The 22,218-nt window shown below is 36.1% G+C and overlaps 1 protein-coding gene across 1 annotated transcript in view; it reads right to left on the reverse strand.

Annotated features, from left to right (window-relative positions):
* Nucleotides 1-22,218, reverse strand: part of LOC107706239 (angiopoietin-1-like) — a 55,561-nt gene that overhangs the window by 14,277 nt on the left and 19,066 nt on the right. Inside the window, exons 2-6 of the mRNA XM_016509887.1 lie at nucleotides 17,713-17,868; nucleotides 17,186-17,307; nucleotides 15,128-15,369; nucleotides 8,279-8,406; nucleotides 6,312-6,413 (exon numbers count right to left, since the gene is read on the reverse strand). Coding sequence (XP_016365373.1) covers nucleotides 6,312-6,413; nucleotides 8,279-8,406; nucleotides 15,128-15,369; nucleotides 17,186-17,307; nucleotides 17,713-17,868 — 750 coding nt within the window. The remainder of the gene's footprint in view (nucleotides 1-6,311; nucleotides 6,414-8,278; nucleotides 8,407-15,127; nucleotides 15,370-17,185; nucleotides 17,308-17,712; nucleotides 17,869-22,218) is intronic.

Raw genomic sequence — 22,218 nt, forward strand, 5'->3', positions numbered from 1 at the left:
AATGAGAAATGCAGAACTGTGTATATAGTATCTGATTAAACATGTAGTGCATGACATGACTTAGATGAGAAGCAGTATGTTGTCTCGTGTCATTTCTATGGACACAAACACACATGACCAAAAAAAAAAAAAAATCATTTAACAGTCATGCTTTTGCTTCCAAAAGATATTTTGTACGAGTTTCCATGTCTGTAATCGATCCATTCAGCTCTAAACAGCTGCCGAAAGGCTTCTGAAACATGTCATAATGCAGTGCAGGTGCTAGCGACAGTAATAATTACAGTGCAGCGTAACAGAACCATATCCAAGTACGAATACAAATCTTTAATGGGCAACATCTGTAATTAGTGTACCTTTCCCTGCTTCTAGCAAATGAGAAAATTTCCAATGAGGGCAATGGAAATCACGAGTGCTGGATGGATTTGAACATATACGCATACCATCATGTATTATTTTAACCCTGCATGGTACAAATTGTGTTCTGTGTGTAAATAAGAAATATATACAATTACAAAAGATGTATAAGTAAATGAATAACATTGACACAGTGGAAAATGGTGTTAAAAATGTTCCTTGAATTAAAATTACATTTCTTTATTTCTTGAATTAACGGATGTATTTGTGTCATTCTGAACTGAAAAGTTCTTCAATGTTTTTCATAAAAGCATTAAACAACTCTTTCCAAAAAGACTTTCTCACTGTTGCAATTTGGAACAGCTAACACTTTTTGCCTTTTCCATAAAACATTGCTGTATTTATTTTTGTCTGAAAAGAAGAAATACAAATCATAATTGTGTCATTTATGCATAAATGCAATTGTATTATGGAAAGCGCTTCCAAATAAATGAATAAATGTAATATAATCGATGCCAGCATCTATAAACATTCTCAAGGAGTAAATGCAACACAGCCATTTTTCCATTACAATAAAGCATTGTCATATGTAAACATCAATATTTTTAGTAAAACTATGTCATGATGTAGAAGAAACAGACGAATTTGTGGAGAACTTCAGCAGAGAACTCCCCTGTAAAGGGAGTTTTGAAAGGGAAAATCAAAGGTCATATTATTGGATGAGAAACAAGTAAGAAATGAAAGAAAATTATGTTGCCATATGGCTATACTGTATCACAGGGTTAAATAATTAAACAACGCCTATATGAGTTTATATGCAACCAAAATGAACCGTGCTACAGGCAAAGTGATGATGATATCACTCATATTGCGTTACAGACTGACTGAAACCTTCTTCTCACTTATTAATTGCTGGCTCATGGGAGCAGGTGACTGATGAGCAAGAGTAACAGTGCAGTAAACATGAGTATTTAGTTTTGCCTGTAGCACTCCTGTGAGGGTAAAGAGGGTCTGTTCTCCAAAAATCCTTGTAATATGCCTGAAACCTAATGGCTGTTTTTCCATAACCTGTATCTGTTTATGTTGTCCAGGGGTGCTTGTTCTGTTCTGATTGGGTTTCCCCTTGGAAGCCTGGGATCGTCCCTGAGAAGCTTTCTCGCCATGAAACCGCATCATTCCTTATGTGAGTAATGTAGAGGAAAAATGAAGATCAATTGTTATTTTATACCCTAAAACAGGGAGTTCTCTTGGGTGTGTGGTTTTCTATACAACACAGCATCGGTGTCTCAACAACGCACTCAGTTGCTATGTATCATTCCAGTAATAGCCATTCAAAGTGGCCTGTCCAAAACCCTTTCTCTTGTAGAGAGGAATGGAGAGAAGTCAGATTAACACTGCCAAAACCTAGGAACAATTGTTTCCATAGTCTAAATATCTGATTCCATTCTGATGAAGAGTTTCTCCCATCTTCCTTTGGGAAACTGATTGGGAAAAGAGAAATAAAAACCTTGATGATGCTGATAGTGACTGGCTGTAGCGGATACTCAAATGAGGAGAGGTGGAGTTATTCCAATATTTAATTTGATCCAAACCAGAAAAAAAAAAAAGAAACTACAAATAAAAGCATTAGCGAGAAGTGCACCAACTCTTTCATGAGAGTCAGTGCCGATTTTATGTCCCTAAACCTCAAAACAGGTCCAGGTCAAAGACATGGCTTTTTAAAAACATAGCTGTCATTCATTATCATCACACTCCAACACAGACAAATGTTTTGAACTTTTTGTCCTAGATTTGATCTTCGGAATAGGCATATTTGATCTTTGCCGTTTCTGGCAAGTCCAACACTGCGTTAGTTCTCAGTCTGGATCTCTTCAACAGCTATGCTTCCATCCAAGTTGTGAATTTAATTTATGCTATGTTTGCAAGCAATCAGTGGAAGATGCCTCATGGCTGGATGTGACAGTATGTCAGAAAGTTCTGGGAGGTAATAGTACAACCCATTATTTTTACTAAAGCCTTTGGCTTGAGCATTTCAGAATGACCAGAGCAGTGTTGCTATTATTAACTAAAACTATTCAAAAGAATTTTTGTTAATTGAAATAAAGCTGAACAAAATTGAATATTAGATGATTAAATTAAACTTAAAAGATTTGAAATGGGTGAAATAAGTCGAAGTTGAAATACAAAAATGACTAAAACTACAACTAAAATAAATTAAAGAAATACAAATAAAATGGCATACAAAAAGTACATACAAAATGAAATTAAAATAAAAATGCTAAATATAAAGATAAAAGCTATTTTAATGCTATTTTAATGTAATGCTGGACCAGATCAACATTTCTTCTCTGACTGAATTATTTAGTCACATAGCTTGTCTTTTTATTGAAAAAAAAATGACCTAGATTATAACTATATCAAAATATTAAAATATTAGAAACAATAATAAAAATAAAAAAACATGTACACTGCATGTAAATTTGTATGTTGCATGTAATTATTATTTTTTTTGCATCTTGGTGTTTCCCTGTACTTTTTAATGCAATATCTCAAAACTCAAATAAAAATCTGTGGAAGAAAGCAGGATGTGTAATTGGCTTATATGTAAACTTTCTTCTTAGTCGACAGTAGTGTTAGAACTAATCGACTAGTCAGATCAACATTCAATGGAATACCACATCACATTATTACAAATAATGTCTGAAAGTATGATTGAGTGATTTAATATTCATAACAATTGTTACGTTTTGGCCTGTTGCAGCAACAACAAATCCAGCACTGATGTCCCAGTTTCGCTATGACTTCTGTATTTATACTGTTTATTTTTTTCCAATAAAGAATAACACTGACTACATGCAAACTATCATTCCTAAGCACAGGGAGAATCCCATTATCTCATTTGACTCATCTGTTTCCTACTCTATAGGGTGTCACGATTATCCTTCACTCTTTTGAGTCTAAATCAAAAACAGATGAACAGAGAAGATATATCACCCATATGCGTTGCTTAAATGAGAAAGATGAAGATCATGTCCACTGTTACAGAGAGAGTGAAACAGAGGTTAGTGGGAAGAAACCTGGCTACGTACCATTTTATATTCTTTCCATGTTCTCTGGAAGTTAACGGATGTATTTGTGTCATTCTGAACTGAAAAGTTCTTCAATGTTTTTCATAAAAGCATTAAACAACTCTTTCCAAAAAGACTTTCTCACTGTTGCAATTTGGAACAGCTAACACTTTTTGCCTTTTCCATAAAACATTGCTGTATTTATTTTTGTCTGAAAAGAAGAAATACAAATCATAATTGTGTCATTTATGCATAAATGCAATTGTATTATGGAAAGCGCTTCCAAATAAATGAATAAATGTAATATAATCGATGCCAGCATCTATAAACATTCTCAAGGAGTAAATGCAACACAGCCATTTTTCCATTACAATAAAGCATTGTCATATGTAAACATCAATATTTTTAGTAAAACTATGTCATGATGTAGAAGAAACAGACGAATTTGTGGAGAACTTCAGCAGAGAACTCCCCTGTAAAGGGAGTTTTGAAAGGGAAAATCAAAGGTCATATTATTGGATGAGAAACAAGTAAGAAATGAAAGAAAATTATGTTGCCATATGGCTATACTGTATCACAGGGTTAAATAATTAAACAACGCCTATATGAGTTTATATGCAACCAAAATGAACCGTGCTACAGGCAAAGTGATGATGATATCACTCATATTGCGTTACAGACTGACTGAAACCTTCTTCTCACTTATTAATTGCTGGCTCATGGGAGCAGGTGACTGATGAGCAAGAGTAACAGTGCAGTAAACATGAGTATTTAGTTTTGCCTGTAGCACTCCTGTGAGGGTAAAGAGGGTCTGTTCTCCAAAAATCCTTGTAATATGCCTGAAACCTAATGGCTGTTTTTCCATAACCTGTATCTGTTTATGTTGTCCAGGGGTACTTGTTCTGTTCTGATTGGGTTTCCCCTTGGAAGCCTGGGATCGTCCCTGAGAAGTTTTCTCGCCATAAAACCGCATCATTCCTTATGTGAGTAATGTAGAGGAAAAATGAAGATCAATTGTTATTTTATACCCTAAAACAGGGAGTTCTCTTGGGTGTGTGGTTTTCTATACAACACAGCATCGGTGTCTCAACAACGCACTCAGTTGCTATGTATCATTCCAGTAATAGCCATTCAAAGTGGCCTGTCCAAAACCCTTTCTCTTGTAGAGAGGAATGGAGAAAAGTCAGATTAACACTGCCAAAACCTAGGAACAATTGTTTCCATAGTCTAAATATCTGATTCCATTCTGATGAAGAGTTTCTCCCATCTTCCTTTGGGAAACTGATTGGGAAAAGAGAAATAAAAACCTTGATGATGCTGATAGTGACTGGCTGTAGCGGATACTCAAATGAGGAGAGGTGGAGTTATTCCAATATTTAATTTGATCCAAACCAGAAAAAAAAAAAAGAAACTACAAATAAAAGCATTAGCGAGAAGTGCACCAACTCTTTCATGAGAGTCAGTGCCGATTTTATGTCCCTAAACCTCAAAACAGGTCCAGGTCAAAGACATGGCTTTTTAAAAACATAGCTGTCATTCATTATCATCACACTCCAACACAGACAAATGTTTTGAACTTTTTGTCCTAGATTTGATCTTCGGAATAGGCATATTTGATCTTTGCCGTTTCTGGCAAGTCCAACACTGCGTTAGTTCTCAGTCTGGATCTCTTCAACAGCTATGCTTCCATCCAAGTTGTGAATTTAATTTACGCTATGTTTGCAAGCAATCAGTGGAAGATGCCTCATGGCTGGATGTGACAGTATGTCAGAAAGTTCTGGGAGGTGATAGTACAACCCATTATTTTTACTAAAGCCTTTGGCTCGAGCATTTCAGAATGACCAGAGCAGTGTTGCTATTATTAACTAAAACTATTCAAAATAATTTTTGTTAATTGAAATAAAGCTGAACAAAATTGAATATTAGATGATTAAATTAAACTTAAAAGATTTGAAATGGGTGAAATAAGTCGAAGTTGAAATACAAAAATGACTAAAACTACAACTAAAATAAATTAAAGAAATACAAATAAAATGGCATACAAAAAGTACATACAAAATGAAATTAAAATAAAAATGCTAAATATAAAGATAAAAGCTATTTTAATGCTATTTTAATGTAATGCTGGACCAGATCAACATTTCTTCTCTGACTGAATTATTTAGTCACATAGCTTGTCTTTTTATTGAAAAAAAAACTACCTAGATTATAACTATATCAAAATATTAAAATATTAGAAACAATAATAAAAATAAAAAAACATGTACACTGCATGTAAATTTGTATGTTGCATGTAATTATTATTTTTTTTGCATCTTGGTGTTTCCCTGTACTTTTTAATGCAATATCTCAAAACTCAAATAAAAATCTGTGGAAGAAAGCAGGATGTGTAATTGGCTTATATGTAAACTTTCTTCTTAGTCGACAGTAGTGTTAGAACTAATCGACTAGTCAGATCAACATTCAATGGAATACCACATCACATTATTACAAATAATGTCTGAAAGTATGATTGAGTGATTTAATATTCATAACAATTGTTACGTTTTGGCCTGTTGCAGCAACAACAAATCCAGCACTGATGTCCCAGTTTCGCTATGACTTCTGTATTTATACTGTTTATTTTTTTCCAATAAAGAATAACACTGACTACATGCAAACTATCATTCCTAAGCACAGGGAGAATCCCATTATCTCATTTGACTCATCTGTTTCCTACTCTATAGGGTGTCACGATTATCCTTCACTCTTTTGAGTCTAAATCAAAAACAGATGAACAGAGAAGATATATCACCCATATGCGTTGCTTAAATGAGAAAGATGAAGATCATGTCCACCGTTACAGAGCGAGTGAAACCGAGGTTAGTGGGAAGGAATATGGCTACGTACCATTTTATATTCTTTCCATGTTCTCTGGAAGTTCACGCTACCATCTTCACGTCTTTGGATTACAGTCCAGCCTCCGCCCGCAGACTCCATGTTACAGTACACCTGTTTTGGAGACAGACTTGCACATCACACACATACAAATATACAAGGACGGAGATACCACAAACCATTTATCTTGACCTTATGGATCTGTATATCCTTATAACAACAACAGATACCCACATTAGCTTAGTGACTTCTCCAAACAGTGATTAGTGGAGAGGTCGAGTAGCAGGCCTGAGATCAAAGCTGTGGCGCTCAGGGACACCTGGCTGTAATCTAGCACAGTGGGTAGAAAGCCATGGCGTCACCTCACACACACCCAGCTGAACACACAGACCAACCTGGTTGCAATTAATCCAGTATCGGTGGCTGGAGCAACACCAAAACCAGATATTCAGGGACAGATATGTACATTCACGGATGCAGCATCTTTCACACACATTCACGCTGTAAAAGGTGAACCTTTTAATAACCTCTACATGCTTCCTTGTGATATACAGAAATATGTAGTTCTCAATTGGGCAGTCAATTGATCAAGAATGGGCTGTAGGTCTGTTCTGATAGCAGGAAAACAATGCTAAATGAAAATAATAATTAAGAACAAATAAAAAAAAAAAAACAGTAAAACAGGATGTGTAATTGGCTTATATGTAAACTTTCTCCTTAGTCGACAGTAGTGTTAGAACTAATTGACTAGTCAGATCAACATGCAATGGAATACCACATCACATCACATCAAAATAAAATAAAATAAAATAACCAGATATTCAGGGACAGATACGTACATTCACGGATGCAGCATTTTTCACACACATTCACGCTGTAAAAGGTGAAAATGTGCACTTCTACCTCACCTCACCCTTAAAAATCACTTTTGTTAGTGTCCACATAATAGTCAGTTTGATTCAATCATATTAAATAGTATTTCTGACCAGAACAAAATGAGTACATTTATATGTTACCACATGTACACTAGCACGTTTTAGACTACTTGACAAAACTGCATACAATGCACCATTGCCTGAAACCAAATGACCTTATGGATCTGTATATCCTTATAACAACAACAGATACCCACATTAGCTTAGTGACTTCTCCAAACAGTGATTAGTGGAGAGGTCGAGTAGCAGGCCTGAGATCAAAGCTGTGGCGCTCAGGGACACCTGGCTGTAATCTAGCACAGTGGGTAGAAAGCCATGGCGTCACCTCACACACACCCAGCTGAACACACAGACCAACCTGGTTGCAATTAATCCAGTATCGGTGGCTGGAGCAACACCAAAACCAGATATTCAGGGACAGATATGTACATTCACGGATGCAGCATCTTTCACACACATTCACGCTGTAAAAGGTGAACCTTTTAATAACCTCTACATGCTTCCTTGTGATATACAGAAATATGTAGTTCTCAATTGGGCAGTCAATTGATCAAGAATGGGCTGTAGGTCTGTTCTGATAGCAGGAAAACAATGCTAAATGAAAATAATAATTAAGAACAAATAAAAAAAAAAAAACAGTAAAACAGGATGTGTAATTGGCTTATATGTAAACTTTCTCCTTAGTCGACAGTAGTGTTAGAACTAATTGACTAGTCAGATCAACATGCAATGGAATACCACATCACATCACATCAAAATAAAATAAAATAAAATAAAATAAAGATGTCTTTAGCTGTTTGTGATCTTGTGCAAAATTTTGTGGTCTTCTTGATATTATGCAGGTATGATTTTTATGTGACTTCTGTGTTGTCTTTTCTGTACCAAAGACAATTTTAACAGTAGAGGACTTCAAGGTATCATTTTATCATTTGGGTCACCACTTTACGACCACTGTAAAATCTCAATCCTGAAAGTTGTGCCATTATGTTTACCTCTTGATATTATATTATTCCAGCATAGCTGATCTGAAAACAGAATTCCTACCTTTTTAGTCTCTTGTGGGCTAATGTTGATGGTGTAAACTCCATTTTTCTGGAATCCCGCTTGGTAGAGGTCGGCACAGTCCCGGAACTTCCTCTCCTCGTCAGCTTGCTTTGTGATGTTTGGCACCACTAAATACACAAAGCAGAAAAATAGAAAAATTAGAAATAGCAAAAACATAAACGATCAGAGAAATAATAAATGGAGCTGTTTATATTGGTACATGTACATCAGAAAACGTCTGTGGATCTGCCCTGATGCGTTGAACAAATAAAAAAAATTCCACTCACTCTCTCGCTCAGCATGACCGAGCCTCATATTCGGCCAAACAGAACATGTCAACACCGTGACTTCCATTTCAACAAGACAGCAATACTGTAGACAAACAGCCTAATGATATTTTAACAAACCTCTCAAATCCTGCCAGGTGACAGCTATTTGTCGAGACCCACTGAGCTGTGCGACAGTTTAATCCGAAATAATTTACATCAACCTCCTTGAATTTAATAAAAGAGGGTTTAAGGTGGAATGTTCTGGAGCTGGACCAGAAACAGCTCCTAAAAAGGAATCCTGTACGTATATATGTATAGAAGAGGATTATTTACAAATGCATAATTGTGATTGACAATGAGTATACAGTATTTATTTCTTTAGCTTCAGTCAGCAGGCCTACATGGAGGGTTGTGTATAAAGCTGTCCGCACTTAATATCTGTTTCATGTTACAAACCCATTCAAACAGTTCAAAATATGTAAGCACAGCAGAAAATGACACTGCTGTACAATATCAGAACTAATAATGTTGAAAAATATTGCACGCTGTGGAATAAATCACATCCTGAGTTAATGGAATAAATAATACACAGAGTCACGGCAAATTCAAAATATTGTATCGGTTTTCATGCAGGATTTCAAATCTGGTTAGAATTATTTTGAAATTACAAAGGACAGCAAGGACTTCCAAGTTCGCTTGCATTATCAACATGATCTTCTTCCAGTGACTGACATATTTCTAAGTGTGAAAGTCTTTTAATCAAAGTGCTGATCTCCGGCTCTCAGAGAGGAGCAGCTCGGCTCTGACGGACCTCTGCAAGCCAACAGCTGCGTCTCTTTCCATCTGCAGACAATTACGCCGCCAATATTTTGAAACCAAGCAAGAGTCTGCGGACAAAATACTACAAGCTATAAATTTCAAGTTCCTGTTATAACAAGTGGTTTATATTTACCCACCGTGTCCTAGTTATATAGATGGAAATTCCTTCCGATTCCCCTCTACTTTTTTTTCTTTCACGGCTAAAGACCGCATCTCAGTTTTCACACTATTGTTGTTTCTGTTGGGACTATTTAAGAAGAGGAGATGTCACTGCTAAGAGAGGCATGTCAGGGATGTTTAGGCAGAACTTTGATCCCTGTCGCGGGACGGAGGGCTTGGGCGGACAACCCTTCATTCAGGGATATTATACGTGTCAGGGGTGTTTAGGCAGAACTTTGATCCCTGTCGCAGGATGGAGGGCTTGGGCGGGCAACCCTTCATTCAGGGATATTATTCCTGCCGCTTCGGTAAAGGATTGAGTGTCAGTGACAAGGATCTCCCGCTGTGACAGGTTGACAGAGGGGAACTTCGCACTGCGGCGTCTAACACAACAAAAACCCAGCTGTGTCAGACAACGGCAATTTACCGCTTATAGCCAGGAGCTGAAAGTGGCAGGACTGGAGAGCAGAGTGACAGACAAGTTCAACCCGAGCAAAGACAAAACACGACGTTAATGACAGAAAATAAATCCTAATATTTATTGCTGTAAAAATAAATGTATAATGAAAAATTTATCAACAAATAAATAAATAAAATGTAAAAAAGAAAAAAAAAGAAAGAAAAAAAAAAGCCTAATGCTCATAATTGCACATTTAAATAAATATATATGGGAAAATGTAATACAATATGATTAAAATAAAATGTATAATATAAACAAAATAAAATACTATAAAATATCATAAAAATAAGCAATAAAGCATGGTGCTAGCAATGTCAAGGTCATTGATCGGATTTCCAGGAAAAGCAAGAACGTCTCGGTTACGTATGGTAACCCTCGTTCCCTGAAGGAGGGAACGGAGACGTCACGTCGGATGACCGACGAAATTGGGATCTCGCTTAGAGAGACCAATCTACTTCGAGTGTAAACTAGTGACCGACTGAAAGGGAACTAAAATCTACAATAAAATGTGTACCTTGAATGCAATGTAAGTCGCTCTGGATAAGATAAAATAAAATGAAATGAAATGAAATGAAATAAATAATGCATATCATTATGAAAATTATTGCACATTCAAATAAAAAATTATCATGATTAATCCAAGTTGTTGTAGAGAGTTATGAAATATTTTAAAATGCTTAGGGTTTCTCTTATGTTGAATTTGGAGTTCGGTCCTAACTAATGGCACAAACTACTTGGATCTTTGCAAAACATCTGAATGCCCAGGAACAACTTTACATGTAACTCTTAGCTAAACTATGTTAAATTGAGCTATTAAACAGCTTGCGTCCTGGCTCATAAAATAATAATCACATTATTTATTTACATTTGCATTCTTGGTGGTTCAGTTGGGACTTTTGTTTGGAACAAGTTGATGTGAAAAGAACATCCAAGTAGAGTGATTTTATAAATCAGGATTGTCCACACGCTCGCAGACACAAAATAAAGTTTAAAATAAGCAAGAACTCAAAATCCCAGTGCGGTGTGCTGGCGAAACGAAAACTCAAACTACTGCACTGCATCTTTATATAAACATCTGAGACGATAAAGTCTGATTCTTTCAATTGGACTGAGAGGCCGTGAGAATGATGACCACCAGCTGAGTGAGCAGAACTGCAATAATGAGTATTTTTTAAAAACATTTCCTAAGCCATAAACCATCTTAATCATAATGTGTGCCTAAACCCAAAAATCATATTCTGACATATTACCTTTTTTACAGTATATTTTCATGAGTCATAGCCTGTCCCTAGTGAACTTAATTTGGAGACAGAAAATAATATTTTGTTCTTCTAATCACAAAAATGATTGATGCCAGTGAGTAAATAATAATTAGCAAATAGGGATTTATTACAGCCATCCAAAGGGGAGAACAGTTATATCTAAAAATGCAGTCTAATGAGTTTGTGCTTATATTTTTCATAATAACCCTTAATAATGCTTCAAATAATATCAAATAATATTTTCACAAATAACAGATTTGCATTTATGAACTCACTGCAATCAAAGATGCTGTACAATGTTTTAAAACCATCACATTTCTTCTTTTGACGCACATGGCGAGGCAGTTAACTTGCAGTGAAGTTCAAATATTTAGGTACATGAAGGTTAAGCACATTAAACAATGACATATTCATGTTTGAATGAGAAAAGCAGCACGATAAACAGTGCTTTCTCTCATTTTTTCCCAAAAAGGGAGTTTAGAGCTTTACTAGAACATTGTTTTGCAAGTTTGATTGAGTCATGATTTCAGACAGAGACCTACGGTGCCTTCCTTGCCACCTATTTGGATGGGCTGTCCCACAGGAGTCATTAAGTTTGACGAATTCAGCCAGAGGTCAGGAAAATGACCTCTACAGCACACTGGAGCTGGACAATGCAACAAAGGGCTATTTAAAATCTCCATTTATCATCATTTGTTTGGTAATGTGCGCAATTATGCTTGCTTGTTAAAATCACCAAGAAATCATGTTATGGGTCCCATCTTACCATTACGCCAAACCACAGTGAACCTAAACTGTATTTTATACGCTCAATTGACCCACTAAATGAACCCAATTGTGAAGTTTTATTTAGGTTTCAAGTCCAGGCACAGATCAAAACCAAGCTGGAATCAAAAATGGTCTCATTTAGCGTGATTGGCTGATGTACAAATAGGAACGTCTAAATCCAAGAAGCTGCAGGGTGTTCCAATATGTGCTGATATTCTTTCCTGTGTGTGTTCTCTTACCGGGGTACTTGGATATCTACTGTCAGATCATGAAAATAAATAAGCATTTATTTTAGAATATAAATTTGCAAGTGTGGGACCTGGGATTGCTCCAAAGCAATGACTACATGTTCAACAAACAATTCAACTAGAACAGAACAGTAGATGTCAACCATAGTTACACAAACCCAAAAGTTTGGGGTCGGTAAGATTTATTAATTTATTATTTTTATTATTTTTTATTTTTTTATTCAGCAAGGATGAATAAAATCAAAAGGATGAATTTGATCAATAGTGACAGTAAAGACATTTACAATGTTACAAAATATTTGTATTTCAAATAAATACTGTTTTTTCCCAGCCAAAAAAAACCAAACAAAAAAAAAACAATAAGCAGCACATCTGTCCTCAACATAATAATAGGAAATGTTTCTTCAGCAGCAAATCAGCATATTAGAATGATTTCTGAAGGATCATGTGACTCTAAAGACTGAAGTAATGATGCTGAAAATTCAGCTTTTACATCACAGGAATAAATTACACTTTAAAATATATTAAAATAGAAAATACTTATTTTAATTTGTAATAATATTTCACAATATTACTGTTTTTAACTGTATATTTGATCAAATAATCAAATGCAGCCTTGGTGAGCTTCTTTCAAAAACATTTCAAAATCTTAATGACCCAAAACTTTTAAACGTCAATGACACACAACAGAACATGATAAATATTCCTTCATGCTGTTCTAAACTCATATGACTCATAAGTTCTTCAATGAAACAATGAAACAGTTTAGAAGAATGTCTGAACTCTCCATATTCCAAGTCTTTCATCTCAATATGACAGCTCTGTGTGAGAAACACTGAAATTTAACTACTTATTCACTGAAAATCTTGTCTTGCCTGTGGTCACCATTCACTACCAATGTATGGAAAACAGAAGCTTGCATAAATACAATCTTATAAATAACCACGTTTATATTCCAAAGAACCAGCATGGCTTCATGAGAAAGACCATGTTTGTTAACCACTGTTTTTTGCTGGTAAACAGCATGGCTTTAATAAACAGAATTGTCTGTTTTTTGCCGTGTGATATGAAACCACTGTCATTTTAAGGGCCACTCAAAACCCAAAAGAAAAAAGGAAGTAGAGTTGCTTTTGGTGCCCTCACAGCAAGCTCAGGAGCTTGAGTCGACTCCATGACCTGTGCAGTCCCATCTCAGACATTCAAGGTAAATTTTCTGTGACCACAGAGACGTGGGGCAGACGTTGGATAGACATGGGGCCAAGAGGCCACACTTGGGTTGCAGCGGGGGGAAACGAGGGTAATGAGTTCACTACACTGACTCCTGCTGGTAGAGGCAACCACAAGGCTTAGCGGGAAATCGCCAATCCCAGATCACTGCGCTGGGGCTACGTTAGGCCTGGCCTGTAACTCAATCAGGGGCTGTTTGACATTTCAGTCAACTGTTAACCACAGGCAGTGTGCTGAAGCGTGATAAGCCGCATCCGTTGAGGTTCACAGCGCTGTCTGGCTAAACGTGACGTTTAACAAGAAAACAACACATTTCACCTACCAGGAAGAAGCTTTTCTCATTGATAACATACTGTGTAACGGCTATTTTTATCTAAAAATGCCCTGTTCTGCCTGCTACATTTTTAGTTTTCTATCACTTCCTGTTTGACATTTGCTTTAGGAATGTCGCGCACCATTTTTAGGGGGTTGGGGAGGCCAGTGGTGGTCCTGGCCTGCTTGGTGATTCAGGTGAGATAATATACTGTATACAGTGGTGGCCAAAATGATTAGAACACTAGTATTTTCACCGGCTAAGTCAGTTATTTCTATCTTTTGCTGTAGTGTGTCAGTAGGAAATCAGTTCACATTTCCAAACATTCATTTTGCCATTAATTGTAATAATGCAGTGAGATTTTTGTTTGCACAAGGAGTCTGACAACAGCCAGTGCTCCACACAGAGATCTGATCATCATCCAGTCTGTCTGGAATCACAGGAAGAATCAGAACAAACTGAGACAGACTAAATCCAGAAGAACTGTGGCAACGTCTCCAAGATGCTTCAAGAGACTTACCTGCAAAACTACCTGAAAAACTATGCGCAAGTGCACCTAGGGCAAAAGCTGCCTTAAAACGCAAAGGATGGTCACACCAAATTTTGATTTAATTTAGTTAATAGACGTTATTAAGTCGTTAAAGAAAATCTATTTATGGCATTATTTTTGACAGCATCCGCATTTTAGAGCATTTTTACATAAGTGCCTAAAACTTTTTAACTGGACTGTAGCTTTGCAGGTAGGTCTCTTGAAGCATCTTGGAGATGTTTGTTCTGATTCTTCATGTCACTCCAGACAGACTGGATGATGATCAGATCAGATCTCTGTGTGGAGCACTGGCTGTTTCAGACTCCTTGTGCAAACAAAAATCTCACTGGATTATTACAATTAATGGCAAAATGAATGTTTGGAAATGTAAACTGTTATTTCCTACTGACACACTACAGCAAAAGATAGAAATAACTGACTTAAAACCATTTTTTAGCTGGTGAAAATACTAGTGTTCTAATAATTTTGGCCACCACTGTAACCAGAAAAATTTAAAACTAAGCTTGAAAAGGGACATAGAGAAAGACAAAGAAAAGAAAGAAAGAAAGAAAAAGAATTTATCCTGAAAATATCCTGATGTACATGCATAAATAAAAAGTAGTATTTATGAATTTATGTAATCTCAAGGACCTAATATAAAACTAATAAAAAGATGAATGAATGAATACAAATATTTCCAATAAAAATATGAGCAACTCTGGGTATATGCAAGTCCACAGCTAGGAAATTATTTCCATGAAAAAAATCTGTGCAAAAAATGAGATCTGTACTTACATGCTGTGCCTCCATCCTTGGCGCAGAGGCTGAGCAGGTTGCGTACGGTATCCATCAGGTCCTGCTGTTGTCTCTGCAGGGCGGTGCTGTTACCGGTCGCTCGACTCAGCTGAGCCTCCAGCTCCCGGATCACTGAGCTCTGCCTGCTCACCAGCGCCTGTAGACTGCTCTTCTCCTCCCGCAGGGCCTCCAACTCTTCTCTGTGCCTATCCTCCATCTCCTGCATTTTTTCCTCCAGAAAACTGAGGAAAAAAATGAGGGAAAGCCATTGTAGAGAAAAACAAGGAAAGGATGGTTAAAAGTAAAAAATGATGGGAAATGTAACAATCTAAGACTAGTTCCTGCAAGTATGGGTCAAATCGGGCCACATACTCATAAATTTGGGTCACAGTGTGTTGTAATAAAATGTATGCCATGATATGAAAGATTCAGCCAAAATATCATTGTTACAGCAATCACTGTAACTACTATAAAACCCTTAAATGAATATGGGATCTCCTTCAAAGTCAAGTCATTTTTATGTATTTTTTTAAGACAGTTTTTTGGCAAAAACTGGTTTCCATGGTAAAACTTAGTCAAGGTTTACAGAAAACAGCATCAAAGTGTCAAATCAGTGATAGTTTTATTCAAACTTTATATTATTTATTGCATCTTTTTACATGTTACAATGAAGAACTTGTTCTTCATATCTACAATTTTACTGTTTTTATTAAAATGGTTTACTTCAAATGTTCCATGAAACAATAACCTTTGTTTTAGTCATGAAGAGCATATTTAGATAGTTAACATAGATATATCATATTGCATGTTTTGCAAGTGCGGCTCACAGGTAAACAAAATGTCTTGTATTTGCCGTGGGCCAAAAAAGTTAGGAATCCCTGGCTTCATCAAGGCATGACTTTGATGATACTGTATTTATGTTTCAGTATTCAAAGGCAGAAGGCCGCTTCATTACAGCTGTAATAAATACTGATATGAATGTAGCCAATCTCCATAATTTACACAGCATACAAACAAACACAGTTCATCTTATAGCTTTGGGCATTAGTGCACGTCTAAAATGGATCCAAGCCTTAAATCTGCACTGTACATCTTGGAAACCTGATGCACGCTGGGCTGGATTCACCAGCTTATTAAAACAAAATTCAATCCACATAGAACTTTAAAGGAATGTAACATTTATTTTAGACTGAAAGAGGAGAAAGTCATAATGTCAATCTATATTATAGGATGAGTAATTACATTAACTGTGGTAACAAAAACACTAGACATAAACGCATACTTTTTTTAAATGAGATATGAATGCTCGTGTCCTTTCAACAACAGCTGAGCTCAAAGCAGAGAGATCACTGGGAATTAAACCCTCGTTTTGACAGGAACAGACATGTCCCACCAGAACAATCAATACATAGAAAATTGGAAAGTGTTCCAAAAGCTTTGCATTGCAAAATTCGTCTTCACAGAGGACAAAGTTTAACGGCGGGTCAGGGGACATCACTCATGTCTTGGCAAGTTCTGTTGCACTGCACCGTATGGGACCGAGCTAATGTCTGAAAGCTTGTGTTGTCAAGAATTGAAAATCATTTTGTGCAATCATCTGTATTGTGGTTCTGGCATAAGAATTAGTATTTTCTAAAAATTACAAGCGAGTGAGATTTGAACATCTGTATTGGCAGATTAAACAGCAGCACAGTGCTTAAGCGGGGTCACTACTGTAGCTCTGAAATGTTTTTTGTGGCTCAGCTTATTGTTTCTTGTGTGCAGTGTTGGAGAGTTACAAATTAAATGCAGCAATGCTACTAACTTTACTATATTCATCAATAGCATAACAGTAGTAAAAACAGTAATAAAAGTTCACCTATTTGAGTTCCTGTGCAGTATGATTGTAACACCCAATTATGAAATTACTGGATAATTATACACTTTAAAAGACATTTATGGAAGTCTTTTTTAATATATAAAAATATATTGTTCAACGCCTTTATATATGTACTATACACTATTATATATTTTGCATATCTGTGTGTGTGAGGAGTTGTGTTGGAGTGGGAGGTTTACCCATTCTTGTCATGGATCTTGTTGATTTCATTTATCTGTATCATAAGTTGTTTCTCCAGCTTGTTGGTGGATAGTGAATTCTCCAGCAGCTGAATTTCCAACCTTGATGTCTGATTCAAAACCTAAAAACAATAACATTCCAATAAAACAATACAGTAATCCTTCCGCAAAAACACAGACCTTAAAATCATTAAGTAAGTTAATACTAACTGAGCGGTACCTCAGGAGAAGTCATAAACAGGACCACCATACGGTAGCACTTAGGAACAGTTATTCTCAACCTCAACCTCTTATTTGACAAATCAGCAAAACACAACTGTGCTGTATCCCTCTGTGTCTCATTAAAGCACACAAGTCATAAAAAGATTCAGCAACAAAAACATTAGCATGATACTTAAAAAGAGATTGTATGTCTAATGCAGCACTAGTGCTTTTCTTGGCTGTATTTGAGGCGTATTAAAGGGATACACAGAAAAAAAAGATTGTTCGCTAAATGGAGCGTGAAACGGATCCTGGGAGGAACATACCTGTGTCTCGACATCGGTTAGCTTGCGCGTCTGCTCAGCTGTTTGGGAGAGAAGACTGGTGCCCATCTCTAACATGGCCGCCGTGTGGTTGTGAACAGCACTCTGTTGTAACTGCACTATCTCTGTCTTCATATTGTCTTTGATGTAGTTCTCAATCTGTGGTGACAAGCAAAAAGATCATTTTAGAAAACATACACCGAAATTTGGACATTTAACCCATGTCTATGATTGTCTTAACAAAACTATGTTCTAAGAACGCTTTGCTAACGTTACAAGTAAAACTTAGGACCATGATCCGCACTCACTAAATAGTCTTCTTTATAGTGTTTATTTTACATTAATCACCAATAGGATAAAGACATAAATGACGATATGACGATGTATTTCTGATGATAATCATTGTACTTTCCATTGTTATACATTTTGAAATTTAATTCGGGTAGTAGATGCTGGTGACTGTTTATTTATTAAACAATCTATTAAACTGTTTAATTGTATAATTGTGATAAATATGTGATTCTATGCATTTCATGTTCTAGTTGTGGGTATATTATGTAATGTTTTGGTGGAGGTGAAGATTTTGGGTTGTATACAAATGGACATTGTCCAGTATTTAAACGCAATATGTGAGTTTTTAATGATTGAATATTGGCTAATGAATGATGCCAATATAATTAAGGATTTAAAAAGTGGGTGGAGGGATTGAATTACTCACTATAGAAGGCCTTGAGTCAAAACATTTGTGTTTTTATCCTACTTGTGATTCATGTAAAATAAACGCTATAAAGAAGACTATGCAGAGTGCGGATCATGCTCCTATACAAAGAAATTGATCACAAATCAAATTTTTCACTGAATTTAAAATGGTCAGATTTAAATGGCATTTAAAATGCCAAAAAAGCCTAAACTAAAGTTTAAAAAAAAGGATCAAGCTCAGATGACCTCTGAAGCCTGACACAATTGACACTCCAGTGGCTGTAAAATCCATTCAGAGGTAAAACACACTTAACTTGACAATTCCAACAGTCCTAAAGACACTTTAACACCAAGAGCACATGGAGAGTTTGACAAACTTGTAAGAGGCCAATAAAACGAAAGGAGACACCATTTCAGCACAAGGACACAGGGGTAATCAAACACATCACAGTTATGACTTCCTTTACAAAAAAGACACAGTAACTCTTTAAAGAAAGGATATTTCCATGTTGGCACCATTTTAAAGGAATTTCTTATCTAAGCTTCTTCATGATGACCTGGAGCGGCTCAGTTTTAAACAAACTTAAACAGAGCAGTAACACAAACTCTCGAAGAGTCAGTCTTAAAGGTAGGTGGAAGCAGATGTAGGTCATTTGTTCAGAGAGGAAGAGATGTAGATATCTAGCTACAGGAGACGCTTGGGTTTATCATGAAGGCTTTCATTCTAATCTTCTAGCTGGAGAGATGACAAGACCAGAACAAGCTTTAGAAACACAAAGACTACTTCTGTTGATTAAACCTCAAGAGATGACCACTGACACTGAGGTCTTTAGAAATGATTAGAAATTACATCTGGGCTCGTTACTTACCATCAGTTTCCAAACCTCGCGCTTCAGCTCCATCACTACTGGCTAGAGTTCAGTTTTTTTTTTGTTTTTTTTTGGCGGTATCATTTGAAATCGCTTATAATTTAATAGCATGCTTAAATGTAAAAATTACTTTTTAATTGTGTTATTGTGTATTTTTATAAAAACATTTACATTTAACAATGTCATTAAATTATTAGTATTTTTAATTTAATAATATATTCAGTATATCATCACTACTGGCTAGAGTTCAGTTTTTTTTGGGTTTTTTTTGGCGGTATCATTTGAAATCGCTTATAATTTAATAGCATGCTTAAATGTAAAAATTACTTTTTAATTGTGTTATTGTGTATTTTTATAAAAACATTTACATTTAACAATGTCATTAAATTATTAGTATTTTTAATTTAATAATATATTCAGTATATCAAAAGATTTCTATATGTAAATATAAAATAAAAAAAAATAATCAAAAATATAATTCACATTTTATGGTCATCGCATTACAATTATCTGCTTATTATCAGAATTTTTTTTTTATGTCAGTTCATCCCTATGCAGAACTGTACAGTATGCTTCACTCTTAAACTTGTGCAAGCTGTGAGGTGCAACTTGTTCATATGTACATCAGGACACATCACCAAGTGAAATCTATACACCCTTATTTGTGACAGAAAATATCTGGCTGCAAGACACTTCAGCAAATCGACAGTGACAACAGAGTCACCCACTCCATTTTTTCCACGATTCCAGCAGGCCACGTTGCTCCACTTATTACATCATGAATGATCTCTAGTGAATCCATTGAAGAGAGCAGACCTACAGGGAGCCAAATTTTAACAGGACTCCATGACTTGTCAGACCCCTTGTCCTGTTCAATTGCAGTTCAAGAACTTGATTGTCACCATGCTGTGGTTTTATGGGTTTCAATGGCATTTCAATGAACAGTTTTAACATATTTATTGCTGCTTTAGTCATTCCATGAAGTTTGCTTCGTTTCGTATATAGTTCAAATCAAGAAGTGTTGTTCAGTAACAAAGAGCCAAACTCAGCACACACTATAAGCCTAACGAATCACTTGGCACAGCAAAGCACGGTTGTTTGGAAAATGGAAGTTGTGGTTGAATAAGAGAAATCGGCTGTAATTTCAAAGTTTGGAGCACTCCATCTTATGACTCTATGTAGAGATGAAAAAAAGTTGGGATTGAGAGTCACTGTGATATAGATGTTAGAATATGAAAAACAAGAAAGGAGAAACCAAATGAAAGGGTGTGGAAAGCTACAGTATCTCTTCACTTGCCAACATAAAAAATGACATCCGTACACCAAACAGCTGCGAACACACAGTTAGAAACACAAAATTCAACCTGTTACTGCTTTAGCCACTAGCAACCTGTCATATAGAATTAAGATTGCAGACTAATATTCCTTCTTGGCAGTGATTATAAAGCCAATGCTGTTGTTCCGATTACTTCAGTATGTAATAGATGATTGTAAAGCAAGTTATACAGATAAGTGTCTCTTTACAGTAAACAGTCAAAGCTTGATGGAACTGATGGGAAGGAATACAAAAGACCTATAACACTGCAGGCATTAGACACGTTTTTAGCTGCAATTCGATCAGTAGTTTTGCCGAGACATTTGAACTATGTCTCTAAAATGACATTAAGCTTTGCAATCTGGGTCTGTGTCTTCCATTAAGCGCTCTATGGATAAAGTGTTTGACTCTAATCCAGTTTAAGAGGCAACGGAGGTTTGAACTCTGAAACAATGTTGGCTGAAGCTTTGAGTGTGAGTTAAGTCACCTTCAGAAGGGTGTGGATGCTATTCTGGTGGGCTGGAGAAACATTAGCCTAGAGATTCTTTGCTTTGACTTTCTGAGGGAATTTCGCTTGTGTCATGCTCTAAACTATAGCGGGTGTCCTGAACGGAACAAAGGAAGGAGAATCAAGATTACACAAACAGAAACGTTGTGTAAAAATATCAGAGGAAGCAGTAAAGGGCTTTAGTGGGTGTATGGTTATTTCCCACTTTCATTCACAAATAAACGTGCCTACCCAAAGACAACAGATGAGGTATAGAACGATTGGCTTGAGTCATTTAAAAGCATACTAGTGTTGGTAATGACAAATAAAATCAAATGTAATGATGAAAGTGAACCTATGTTGAGCTAAAGATAAATAATAAAAGAAAAACACTGAGACAGAATGAGACATGTCACCTGCACTTTGTCTCAAAGGCACATTCACACATGCAGGAGTTTGATAGAACAGAGTGCGATCAAGTGTAGGACCCTGTCGAACCCGTTGCACCTGGGGGATTGGCTTACATCTCACAGCTGCCCACCAGCAGAGGGTCATGCCAAATGAGTCAAGGTCAGCCATATCAGCACTCAAAAATCTGACCTGGGAGCAGTCACGTCTATATCGATATCACTATGCTGTTTAAAGACAGCAAAGTTTACCGCTTGACTTGCAGATTGATTGTGTTTATTTGCAAAGTGCACTGATGTGAGAAGGTGAACGGGGCTGCTCTACTGAGTGATGTTCAAGAGGCCCAAATTTAAGAGGTCAAAAATTCCCATTGCAGCCAAGACCCTGTTAGACTTTTATTTTGTTATTCTATTTGAAGTTATGCTTTTAAACCCTTTGACATTCTCCAAAACTGCAGCAAATATGTAAAACATTACAAACAATAACTAACATTTATTAGTGCTATTTTCCACATTTGAAAAATAATAGTGAAACAAACTATGAAATAGAAGTACAGCAAGAATGAATGACCAAAAATGTCAACAGAAATATATCTTTTTTTCATTTTCTATTTTTTATAGTTAATAGTATCAATAGCATGATTGCAGTAATGTATTTGTTTGTAAGTACTGTATTGATAATAATATACTGTAACTGCATCACTGTGCTTAATAATACTGGAAAATAAAAAT

Source organism: Sinocyclocheilus rhinocerous, unplaced genomic scaffold (assembly GCF_001515625.1).
Source record: "Sinocyclocheilus rhinocerous isolate Xijiao unplaced genomic scaffold, SAMN03320098_v1.1 scaffold53, whole genome shotgun sequence".
Taxonomy (NCBI): Eukaryota; Metazoa; Chordata; class Actinopteri; order Cypriniformes; family Cyprinidae; genus Sinocyclocheilus; species Sinocyclocheilus rhinocerous.